This window comes from Ictidomys tridecemlineatus, chromosome 13 (assembly GCF_052094955.1).
Source record: "Ictidomys tridecemlineatus isolate mIctTri1 chromosome 13, mIctTri1.hap1, whole genome shotgun sequence".
In the NCBI taxonomy this organism is placed as follows: Eukaryota; Metazoa; Chordata; class Mammalia; order Rodentia; family Sciuridae; genus Ictidomys; species Ictidomys tridecemlineatus.
In genome coordinates, this window is record NC_135489.1 from 89,329,822 (window position 1) to 89,342,661 (window position 12,840).

At 51.9% G+C, this 12,840-nt stretch overlaps 1 protein-coding gene across 3 annotated transcripts in view; it reads right to left on the reverse strand.

Moving 5' to 3' along the window:
* Positions 1-1,084: 1,084 nt before the first annotated feature.
* Ralbp1 (ralA binding protein 1) overlaps positions 1,085-12,840 on the reverse strand; it is a 38,841-nt gene continuing 27,085 nt past the window's right edge. For all 3 annotated transcript variants that reach the window (XM_078030462.1, XM_078030460.1, XM_078030461.1), the window contains exons 4-10: positions 11,907-12,256; positions 9,939-10,100; positions 8,900-9,031; positions 7,391-7,492; positions 4,876-4,997; positions 4,244-4,367; positions 1,085-2,705 (exon numbers count right to left, since the gene is read on the reverse strand). In XM_078030462.1, coding sequence (XP_077886588.1) covers positions 2,496-2,705; positions 4,244-4,367; positions 4,876-4,997; positions 7,391-7,492; positions 8,900-9,031; positions 9,939-10,100; positions 11,907-12,256 — 1,202 coding nt within the window. In that variant the 3' untranslated portion in view covers positions 1,085-2,495. The remainder of the gene's footprint in view (positions 2,706-4,243; positions 4,368-4,875; positions 4,998-7,390; positions 7,493-8,899; positions 9,032-9,938; positions 10,101-11,906; positions 12,257-12,840) is intronic.

The following is a 12,840-nucleotide window of genomic DNA, read 5'->3' on the forward strand; positions in this document are numbered from 1 at the left end:
CTTGCCTAGCACATGTGGCCCTGGATTCGCTCCTCAGCACCACATATAGGTAAATAAATAAAGGTATTGTGTCCACCACAACTAAAAAAATAAAAATTAAAAAAAAAAACAGCATATGGGGAACCTCTCGGCAACGCACTGCATGCGTGGGTTCTGCACTGTGAGACGGGCAAGAGCTTTGGAGGGTTAGGGTTGAAGGGTTATGGCTTAGACATGAGATGTCCCCCAAAAGTTCATGTGTGCAGCAACTCAAGAAGTTTCAGAGGTGAAATTAGATAACGAGGGATGTGACCTAACGAGTGGATGAATTCACTGACATGGATTAACCAGGTGGCCATATCGCTTAGGTAAGGTGTGCTGGCCAGAGCAGGTCCTGCCGTGGCAGGTCTTTTATACCTGGTGAGCAGGGCACTGTCTGCTTCCTGTGCCATGACGCTCTGCATCACCCTGAGTCCAGGCATACGGTGTCAGCTGACCATGGACAGACCTCCGAAACACATTTCCTCCTCTAGGTTATTCTGCCGGCTAGTCTGGCCACAGCAGTGGAAAAGCTGACCACACACACACATATCGACCTCTGGTCTGAAACACCCACTTCTGTGAAAGCGTCACCTGGGCCTTGCTGGGCCGGTGGCAGGTGAGAGGAGCCCTAGCCTCCCCTGCAGACCACTGGCAGCCCACGGCGGGGTTTGCAAACCCAGGCTGGGTTAATCACTGGGACAGGCCACTCTGTACATCTCCACCGGAAGTGAGGGAAACATGTGAACGGACGCCAGCCCGGGACCCCCACCACAGTGCTGGTGGGGAGCCCTCCCTGCTGGGGGGACACCTGCCTCAGGCTCCGTGCCGCTTCCTACCCTGCTGGGGGGGGACACCTGCCTCAGGCTCCCTGTGCTGCTTCCTAGGTTCCTCTTGGCCAGGCGGGGAAGAGGGGTGCAGGACTGGGGTGGCCATTAGAGGCGCACAGGGGGGACACGCGAGGCAAGGCACTCCTGCCCGTGAGGAAGTGCCCAGACCCACCCCTCAGCTGCAGCCTGCTCGGCTGTTCCAGAGAAAAAGGTGCACGAGGTCACAGCAGGCGGTGTTTCCCCAATGGCTGTTGAATTTATTTGCTCAATCAATAATGGTCCTGGCAAAAATTAGTTCACCAACGCTGAGACAGTTGTAACGAGACACTGATTTTAAAAACCCATGATACCGTTGAAGAAATCAGAGTTCACACCAACAGAAGAAACCTTCAGTATTGCCAGCAAATACAAAATGAACGTAAGATGTCGGACAGAACAGCAAGAAGGCGTTTATACATTTATATTTGACACCTGACCATATTTCAGTCACCATAATATCTTCTCTCCAGATTTAAAAAAATAGTATGCTGATTTCTATAACAAAGCTTTTTTTCGTACAAAAATCAAATAATGGCCGACAAGTCACAACAGTGCAATAGGTAGAGGATAAAAAACCGCATCAGACAGGTGCTGGAAATAAATACTAACCAGGAGGAGGACAGGGCCTCGGGGTGCATGGGGTCTGTCTGCAGAGCTGCAGGCGGCCTATGGGGCCGGCCGGCAAGCAGCTGCCTCAGGAACCTGGCCTCCCAGGAGCCTCCCGGCAGCCATCTGATCTGACGGGCCAGAAGCAAAAGGGGCGTCCCAGTTACCCCCAGGAGGCGTCTCTTCCTATTGCTCGATCCTGTCGTCGGGGGTCCCTCAGCGGGCTCACTGAGGGCAGGGACGACCTACCTTGGTGTAGGAGCATACATATGGCTTATTCAGGCAGAGACGGGTACATTCTAGCCCAAGCAAGCAATCCAGGTCACTGCTGACGGGAGGGTCTGTCACGTGGAAGGTTTCGGGTTTGAGAAACATTGGTGGGTGGATGCCTCGGGGCGAGGGGGCCGCCTCCGGCCGCCCCAGTGCAAAGGCCTCTGCTGATCACTGGCAGTGAGTAGCCGGAGCCTGCGGGCAGGGCGGGCAGGCTCCACGCAGCCTCCGCCTGCCACCGAGGCCACCTGGTGTCGGGCTGCGGACTGTGGTTCAGAACTGTGGGAGGGCTACAGTGGGCAAAGGGACCCGAGAGCCACCGGCCGGCGGGCACACGGGAGGCAGCTCCCCGAATGGTCTGCACCGAGGAGGTGTGAAAGGCACAAGCAGGAGCCCGGGCCGCAGCCACAGGCGGCGCAGAGACCTGGCTTGGTGTCCCCACCTTAATGAGATCCTGATTCTGCTGTGATAGAAAAGCAAAGAAACACGATTTTTTTGGTTTAAAAAGAAGCCACTCAAGGGTTAAAATAGTTACTTTAAGTTAACAAAGAAAATTAATTCCCCATAAGCTGACACTATCTGGAAAGCGTCCGCTGCTCCGTCCCCGGGACCCTGACCCTGAGCCAACGTGACGAGGAGTCTGAGGAGAGAAGGCGTCTTCACAGAAGGGACAGCGCCGGCCACGCTGGACACTCTGGGCCACAGGCGCCTTCCAGCGCCACTGCCGGGCACTCAGAGAGGCGTCTCCCGGCGGTCTCTGCTGGGCGACGGCTTTGCGGGCTCCTTAGCCGCCTTCGCCTCGGGCGCGCCGTCGCGGGGCTCCTCGTCCTCGGGCTGCTCGGCCCTGGCACGCTGTGTCTGGAGCAGGCGCAGCTGCACCCGCAGCTCGATGATGGCCTCGCGCTCCTCGTGGACAGCCTGGTTCAGGTGGTTGTTCTTTATCTTGAGAGTGTCAGAGAGAGGAGGTCAGAGGGCGGCCAGCAGGGCAGCAGAAGGACTCTGCCCCACGCCAGCCCAGGACCTGACTCCAGGGCACGACCCCATCTTCAAAGCGTCACCCCAGCTGCAAAGCATCACCATGCAGAGAGGACATGGTGGCCTGAATGAGCACCCTAGTGCTAGGAACAGAAGGACAGCCTAGCTTCCCAAAGCTTTAAGGACAAAAGAGAAGGGACATTAGCAATAGAGAGGGAGGAGTTAGGCAGGGTGGGAGCGGATCCCTCTATGACAGGGCTGTCCCTCCTGTGAACGGGGCCACTTGGCCTACAGAAAGCCACCATTCACCCTGGATAGCAGCACCCACTCCGCAGAGTCGGGGGTGCTGGGCGGCAGCAGACCCACACTGCCTGCCCCCTTCCTCCTGGGTGTGCCCAGCTCCGAGCAGTGGGGCTGAGGGTGTCGGCCTCCTGAGGGTGGGCACGGCGGGCTCCCGCGGCACCTGGCTGAATCCTCCCTCTCACCCGAAAGGGAAGGCAGCGCCACTCGGCCCAGTGGAGAGGCCACCTGCCTGGAAGGGAGATGGCACTTGGGACCCACAGCTCACCCCTGCCTCCACCCTAAGGACTCGTTTGGGATTTTGCTTCTGTGCTTCAGGACTGCAACACGCCCCGTGACACGGAAGGGAAGCAGACTAAGGGCCCCCGCGAGGCCTTCCCAAGGCCTCCCCCTGCGGTGGTGACTATCCCAACTTTGGGCCTCCAGGGCAGCCGCTTGGCACTCTGCCCCGCGCTGCTGGAGGACTCTGCGGTCCTGTCTCGGCTCACACATCATCGTAGACCACCACGTATCTGTACTGGGGACGGAACCCCAGGCCCATCATCCCCGGCTGCCCCCGGGTCTGTTTCACTGTAACATGTGCCAAGACAGGGGCCTGCCCCGTGGCCGAGCAGCCCGGAACCTGCCACGTTCCTGCCCGGCCTTCTTCTGTCCTCGGGCAGGCGTGGCACGCTTGGCCCCAGCCACCGAGCAAGCCACCGAGGGGAGTGGAGCTGCTTCACTCAGGGAGGAGGGAGGGCCTGAGCACCCGGCCTGCCGCCCGCTAACTGTGCCCTGGCCCCAGTTCCCGAGAGCCACGGCTCACCGCCGCTTTGTGGGCTGAAGGCCAGGGAAGCAGTCACCACTCGGCCCTCAGGGAGACCTGGGCCTGCTCCCTCCACTAGCCTGACTGTGCTGCTCCTGACTGGGAACAGAGACCGTCTCCCTGCCAGGCAAGTGGCCTCTCCCCTGGGCCCAGAGTGGCAGATGTTGGCCCCATGGGAAGGCGGCCAGGTGCACTGACCTCTGCGGGTGGGTCCAGGAGGCGCTCCATCACTGGGGTCACACCCGCCTGAGGACACCCTGCCAGCAGCCCAGGCCCACCAACTCTGGGGTGTGATGCCCCCTAAGATCCTCTGAGCCAGTGGCCCAGGAAAGCCCAGAGGCAGGGTGCACCCTTCCAGAAACCCCTTTCCAGAATCCCCTGCCCAGCCACCCACATGCACCTCCAGCTCCTCGTTCTGCCTCTGCAAGTCCTCCAGGATGAGCTGCAGCTCCTCCTCATCCTCACTCTCGCTCTCGCTCTCCGAGGAGTACTCCTCTGTCTCGCTCCGGCCATGCTGCTGGCGACTGTGGGGAGAGGCCAGGGTGCTTTATGAGGTACTCTGCCCTGCCCCAGACCCAGGGGCACCTTACGGGGTGTGCCTGTCCCCCATCTCCTCATACCCAGGGGCACTTTATGGGGTGCGTCTGTCCCCCACCTCCTCAGACCCAGGGGCACTTTTCGGGGTACACCTGTCTTCCTCTCCTTAGACCTAGGGGCACTTTATGGGGTGCACTTGTCACTCCCCCATCAGACCCAGGGGCACTTTACAGGGTGCGCCAATACCCTCCCTCCTAAGACCTGGGGGCACTTTACAGGGTGCAGCCTGTCCCCCCCCCCAGACCCAGGAGTACTTTAGGAGATGTACAAGTTCCCCACCCTCAGACCCAGAGGCACTTTTCGGGGTGCGCCTGTCCCCCGCTTCCTCAGACCCAGCCCCGCTCCTGAATCTGCAGGAGCCAGAGGCTGCTACTCAGGGGGGCCTGGGGGCAGGAGACACCGGGCAGCACCGAGCCCTGGGCACCCCTGCCCTACCTCTGGATCTCGGCAATCTCGGCTCTGAGGCGCTCGATCTCCTCCTTCTCGGCGGCGATCTGCCGGCGCAGGAACTGCTCCATGGCCAGGAGCTCTTCCTGCTCCGTCAGGATCTCGTTTTCCTAAAGGAAGAGCACTGTGAGCCCTCGCAGCTCCCAGCCTAGGGGACGTCACTGCTCTGAGGTCTCTTCAGCCCCGTTCTGTGTTGAGCCCAAGGTACAAAATGTGTGACCAGAAGAAGGAGTTCCTGGGCCACACACAGAGCCTCTGGAAGGAAGGACTCTTCTCTCCCTGCTCCCCTGCAGCCAAGGCTGCAAGGCCGGGCCCTGCAAGGCCAGGTGTGGTTGGCCCAACAGTGGCTTCCCAGGAGGCAGAGTCCCCGCAGGCCTTCTACCACCGCAGGGAGGGAGCCGAGAGCGGGCAGCTCAAGAGGAGGAGAGGAGGGCATGGAAGGCGCCCTAGCAGGCCATGCTGTCCCCCCACCCTGTGAGGAGACGGTGAACTGTCTGCTTTGGCAGAATTTCCAGTTATAAAACAGCTTCGGGAAAAGAGAATGGAAAAATCACTCTCTGCCCATGATCCAGAGAGTCCAACCTAGAGGAAAGCAGCAGTGCTGGTGAAACCCAGGACGCCACAGACCCTGCCTGTGGGAGGAGCAGCTGGCTGTGGACCTTCCTAGCAAACAGGAACCAGAGGAGTGAGCAGGGAGGAGTGAGCAGGGAGGAGTGAGGGGGAGGAGTGAGGGGGAGGAGTGAGCGGGGAGGAGAGAGGGGGAGGAGTGAGCAGGGAGGAGTGAGCAGGAGGAAGCCCGGGTGCTCCTGCTTTGGCCAACCCACCGAGGCTGACTCATATAAGCTAAAGTCGTTTTAATAAGATTTAGTGATATTTATGTAGCCACTTTCTTTTTTGTTTTTAATATTTACTTGACCATTATGACTTTTAATTCATGGCATCTTTACCAGCAAACTGAAAAGGTCTATTAGAAGAACAAGTTGGGAGACAATAAGAATTTGTGATAAGCATTTGAATGAAACTAAACACTGTAAATATTGCATGTTATTTATAAATCAAAGAGAATATTTATTCTCAAACTCTCAAATGTGTATGAAGTTCTAGGCTGTAAGAGTTGATAGTTTTATATATGATTTTATAGGTTATTTACGTATGAAGCAAAATAGGAAAATATATTGAGAAAGGATGATGTTTATAGAGGCCTTCTTAATGTGTCATATTTCTTAGATGTTTTTTGATGATACTGGGGATTGAACCCTGGTACGTTCCACTATATCACATACCCAACCCAATTTATTATATAAATTATAGTATAATTTATTTATTATATAAATAAAAAATATATATATTTATTTGAGACTGGGTCTGGTGATATTGTTCAGGCTGGCCTTGAACTTGTGATCTTCTTGCTTCAGCCTACCAGATAGCTGGGATTAGGTGTGTGTCACTGCTGCTGGCTTCAAATGTATTAGTTTTTTTTTTTAATGCATACTCCAGTAATATTTAAGAAATAAAATGATACAATTTCAATGCTGTACATGTTACAATAACAAAAATAAAACCATATTGGTGGGAAAAAAAAGAGTCAGGCTGAAAACCCTGGGGTGAAGGCCTGGTCCAGGACTCTACTCCTGGGCAGTTATGTGCCCCCACTGGACCAGGCAAGGGCCAGAAACACCAAATCTGCAGGACCGGGACCCACACTGAGCTTCTCAAAAGCCACACAGACCAGGCAGGCAGAGCCTCGATGCCATTCCTTTCTGGTTGGATTCTGGAAACTTCCAGAACAGAGTACCTGACCTGAGAATTCAGAAAGACATGAGCTCAGGCCTGCTCTGTACCTGAACCAATGAAAGATAAAAACCGGGCTGGGGATGTGGCTCAAGCGGTAGCGAGCTGGCCTGGCATGCGTGCGGCCCAGGTTCGATCCTCAGCACCACATACCAACAAAGATGTTGTGTCTGCCGAGAACTAAAAAAAAAATATATTAAAAATTCTCTCTCTCTCTCTCTCTCTCTCTCTCCTTAAAAAAGAAAAAAAAAAAAGAAAGAAAGATAAAAACCTGCCTCTGACAACTGATTTCACCTGCACAGCAGACATGGGACCATCCACATGTTGTCAGCAACAGCCATCATTTAAAACTTAACCTTACACTTCACGCATCTCACATTTTTAGACAGTAGGAACACATTCTAAGATACTCAAGTCTGGTCTCATTAATGTGGAACAAATGCCACTAACATGTAGATACACCTCAGACTTGGGGTAGACTCAGGGGATTAAGCAGGACCTTTAGGTAGCACCCTGTAAGGAGAATCAGCACAAGGCCACCCCTCCTGCAGCTGAACCTGCAGCACACACGAGGCAGTGCCAAAGCCACAGGCTCGGCCCTCGGACCCCTTCTGTGATTTTGGTGAAAAGAGCCTATAGTTGAGTTTCTTATACTGTAAGTTAAAACTGACGGTTCAGAGACTGACAAAATGGAGACAAAGAGTTAGCTTACCTGGGCAAGGAGAATGTTTATGACTTCTTCATTTTCATTCATTTCTTCTTTGGAAATGTCCTCCTTTGAGGCTATCTCTTGTGCAATCTTGGTTTCACACTCCTGTGGAGCAAGACGAGTGAGAGAACCCATCAGTCTATAGGGAACACATCCTTAGCGAATCCACACCACCACAATCCAGGATCCTCCCTCTCACTTCATAGGACTGGAAGGAGTCATAGGAACCACGTACACGGGCGGGCAGCTGCTAACTGGCCCGGAACAGGATACAGGGCCCAGTCGGCCTGCACTATGCAGACGCACCTTCCAGTGGGTGTGCCTTCCAGCTCTGGAACCCTTCTGCATAAACGACCCTCTGTGGGGCTCTGAAGGGCTGCTAGCATGTCCATTTTTAGTGTATGATTTAACTAGTTGTGACAACTACAAAGTCAAATGACCACGATGACCACCATCCACAATGACCATCATCATGCTACGGAACAATCCACCATCACAGAGCCCCGTGGTTGCGCCAATACCTGATGGCTCCCAGCAGCCACCCACCTCCTCCCACTACTATGTATGGTTCTTGCTTCTCAAGTCTCCTATAAACTAAACCTATCACTCATCTTTCTCTCGTTTTTTTTTTTTTTTCTTCTAGGGATAGAAACCGGGGGGCTCTGAGCTATACCCCCAGCCCTCTGTAATTTTTCTGACAAGTCTCACTAAGGTACTGAGGCTGGCCTTGATCTTGTGACCCTCACGTCTCAGCCTCCAGTATCACTGGATCTCAGTGTGGGTACCACGCCCAGCTTCCTCTAGCTGCTTTATCACACACTGCTTTAAGACTCCTATTAGGCTTGCATCACAGCAGATGAGATGAGCTTCAGCCTCCTCGTGAGGCCTGGGCAGAGGTCACTAGCTCCAATTCCAGGCTGATACACCAAGGGAAGAGTTTGACTATGAAAACTAGGCACGGGAATGGGAGAAAAGCTGGGGGCTGGAGAGGAGGAGGGGGCCCATCTGTGGCGGCTTTTGTGGGCCTGTCCTCTGGGCTACTGTGAAGCACAGCAGTCGAGACGCCCTTAGGGCAACACTCAGTCTGCCCACACAACCCCACAGTGCCCCTTCTGCTCTCTCAGCCTGGCGAGCACCAGCTAGTGTTCTCAGGACCCGCCGCTGGGTCTCAGGATGGGCCTAAGATGGTACAGAAGTGGGGGGCGTCTTGTTCTGGTGCCACTGGGAAGCTCCAGTCCCAGCTGAACACTACAGGTGAGGCCAGAAAATCAGAGTCCAGCTGTGGACTCTTCCTAGAATTAGGTGACAGCGTCCCCCATCTCCAAGACCTTCTAGGCAGCCCTCATCATAACACTTTCCAAAGAGCCAACTCTTCCCCTGGGTTTCTGCTACCCCAGCAGGGCCTGAAGACAAGTCACCCGCCTGCCTGCCGTCTGCAGAAGGCTCTAACCACAGTTTTACTTATTTTATTTTAGTATAAACATGACATGCCAAAATAATAAATCCACTCACCTGTCTTTTAGCTTCTCTCAGTTTTCTTTTGAGGGCTGTCAAAATTCTTTGTACTTCCCATAATCTTTCTTCTTTAAATAAATCCTTTATCCCACCCTGCAGATCTCGATGTAAACAATTCAAAAGAAACTCCTAGAAAACAACAGTACATACCAAATAGTACTCCATGTCTCACGACATAAAAATAATGTGCAAATTAGCTCCTCCTCCATCCAGCGGTGGCATGAACAGTAGTGCTGCCTTCCAGGGGGCCTCCGAGTCCCGCCTGGCCCGCCTGAGTGGGGTTCCCCCTCACTGATGCAGCTCGCTCACTCCCCACGCCCTTCCCTCACACCATCAACTGATGAGTAATGGGGACTTGAAGAGATAAGGGAAGAGAAGCAAGGATTTGATAATGTGCATGTAAAATAAGCAAATGCATAAATCGTCAAATATATGTAAATTTCCTTAAAAGTCCTGAATGTTTTTCTCACCTATATACCCAGAGCAGCCCTTGCATCAAGGTAGCACAGTGAAAAGCCAGGAATTGACCTCACTCTGGTTGCACAGCCTAGTAGTCTTATGACATAAATTATTAACTTCCCTAAATTCAAGGGTGCTTATCAGTAAGATAAGAACTTCCAGGTGGCAATTTCAGCAACTCTGTCCATACAACAGAGGTTTCTTAGAGACAGTGACTGTCCTGGGCTGAGACTTCTCACATTATCTCACTGGGAACTCCTGACATCAGCCCCATATGGGTATCTATTTAAAAAATAAGACACCAGCGCCTCAGGAGGTTGGCGATTTACCTGAAATCAGCACATTAACAAGAAGCAGAACAGGAGTTCCCACCAGGTCTCCAGTTCTCAAGACCAAAGCTCTCCCACCGGAACATGCTGACCTATGTGGCACCCAACGCCAGCTGGAGAGGCCTGGCTTCCCACACAGGGGGACAAGTGTGAGGGCTCACACTTGGAAGTGCAGGAAGCAGAGACTGTCCTGGTTCCACCATGCTGGGCCACGGAGTGGCAGGCGTGGTGCAGCATGAGGCACGCACCTGTCTCCGGATCTCCTCCTTGATACCCGCCTGGGTCTCTGGCAGCGTGGGCATGGTGGCCATGTTCGACCACCGCAGAGGTCTCGTCACTTGCTTTAGTACCACGTTTCCAAAGAGCTCTTGCACATGTGTGAAGAGCACATACAGCACACGATTGCTGATCTGGGGATGAGATTGCAAGGAGATAGTTAAAACTGTCATTTTGTTTCATTTGCATCTCCAGGTCGTTCAACCTTTAACCTTAGACACAGAAGTACAAGGCAGGCTGTGCTCATCAATGGCCAATTTAAGAAGAAAATCACAAAATCTGAGTTAAATCATATGCTCAAACACCATGAGGATGGAAGCAAAAAATAGGCCAGAAAAGGGACACAAAGCTGACGACTCTGTTATTGTTTTTGATGACTATGATATTAGCTGATTTAAAAAACAGATGCTCTTCATTTCCAACATGTAGAGACACCACGTCCAACGTCCACCCCATACCAGCAGCTCCTCCCGTGGACCAGGCAAATGCTAGAGCACCCACAGGGGTAGGGCTGGCCGGGACCCAGCGTGGCTCTAGAGCAGGGCCTCCAGGTACACCTGCATGGCCAGCATTCAAAGGTGGCGGCCACCCTGCACTGAGGACAGGACGGGGCCAGCTGAAATGCTGTGAGAAGCTCTTTCCCATACTTATTCCTACAACTCACTGGAATCTGCAGCAACAAGGGTCCACAGCAGGGTAACATTAAGTAACAATGTAACATTCACTAAACTCCCAACTAGTAGAAATGACATTATATTTTGAGAAACTTGAAAATATTTTTCTCCCAAAATATAATAAATATCCGGGCACAGTGGCACACGCCTGTCATCCCAGCAGCTCAGGAGGCTGAGGCAGGAGGATCGAGTTCAAAGCCAGCCTCAGCAAAAGCACAGCACTAAGCAACTCAGTGAGACCCTGTCAGTAAATAAAATACAAAATAGGGCTGGGGATGTGGCTCAGTGGCCAAGTGCCCAAGTCCAATCCCTGGTACCAAAAAAAGAAAGAAAGAAAAAAAAAATATATATATATATATATATAAAATCAACATGCAGGAAAAGAATCTTTAGTGAAATAAAACATACTCTTATAACAGTGATAATGATTTATGGTCAGTGGCCTGTATGCTTGCCAAAAAGAGGACTGAAAATAAAAATTCACCACTATTTTCTGAGTAAAATATCAGTATAGGGCTGGGGCTGGGGCTGGGGCTGGGGCTGGGGCTGGGGCTGGGGCTGGGGCTCAGTGGTAGAGCACTCGAGTCGCACATGTGAGGCGCTGGGTTCAATCCTCAGCACCACATAAAAATAAATAAATAAAATAAAGGTATTAAAAAATAATAAAATAGATATTAAAAAAAGATTATATCAGTAACTTGAGAGGAGAACATCCCCTGACGCAGGCTCACCTGAGCAGCAGTAAAGGCAAGCCAATCACAGGTACAGAAAGACACCAATGGACACACCACCCCTGATGCCCTGTGGTGCCTTCTCACGCTACAAGCCTACAGATAGGTCTCTCTGGGACCCACTTTTACAAGTGAAAGCCTGGTTAAATCAAATGAACGTTCGGTCCTCTGTGCCTGAGTTTGATGTGTACGTGATATAATTAGGCAATGATGCTATTTGATGAAACAGCAGAAACCTTTACAAGTTTATAGATGAAGTCTATAACTGCAGGCACATGGGCTCTATCTACTCCAATAACAGATCACTGTCACCAAGAACTGCTTTATAACTCCACAAAGACTGTATGACATTCAAATTTCACAGCTACAAGCAAAAGGGCAAACATATTGATCATCTTTCATCTGTTACAACATCCACATTATGAAAGAAGACGTAGTCAAGCCAACCCATCCTCCACCACCTCAGGCTCCCAGCTTCACGTGCATCTGAAACAGCAAACATGCCCCAACTCCCAGGGCCGCTGGCCACGGGTACCTGCACAGTGGGGCTGAGCACGATGGAGATGTTCTGTATGTTCATCTTCGTTTCCAGTTCCTTGGCAATGACGTGGTCCATGTGCACAATAAGCCAGGAAATGAGAAGGTAGTTACATTCCGGCAGTTCCTGGAGCAAGCGCTGGAACTCCTGCACTTTCTCGCTCTCTGTGGCCCTCCCGCAGGCCTCTTCAAATCGGGGCATCAGCTCTTTGGTAAGCAAATTTTCTGGCAGGTCTCGCAGGTACTGCTTCAGCAAGCTGGCGACAGTGTTGGGCTCGTATTCTTCCAAATTTGGAGACTCCTCTCGGTCGTAGGCTGCTTTTAGTTCATCCACCTTTGATTTAATTCCTTAAACCATTCAAATTCAGAAGAAAGAATACTGAGGGAAAAAATCAAACACACAGGCTTTCTTCTCTAGGACATCCCTCCCCCACCTTGCTGGGCAGATCAAGAGCAGCCACTGGCCACTAGCAGAACTCTTGACATGAACAACATACCTGCCCAAGGGCCACACAGTTCCCCTGTGGACACAATCGCAAGAAAGACTGCACTTCAGCCATGTGCTGACACACCTGGAACCCAGTTACTGGAAGCTGAGGCATGGGGGTCATGACTTTGAGGCCAGTCTCAGCAACTGGGCCAGACCTTGTGTTGAAAAAATAAAAAGCACTGAAGATGTAGTCCAATGGCTGAGTGCCCCTAGGTTCAATTCCTAGAATTAAACTAATTAAATAGAAGATTACCCTTCAAGGGTGAACTTAATCACAACCTAAGTGATAACTGAAAATTTTAACATTTAGAGCAACTGCAAATATGTTAAGTAAATATGCTAATGGATTCAAGAAGAAAAAGAAATTTTGGAAGAATTAAACTACAACCCAAGTGTAAGTCTTACCCTCACAGCCAAATGTTTTCTCTTCAGTCATAAGACT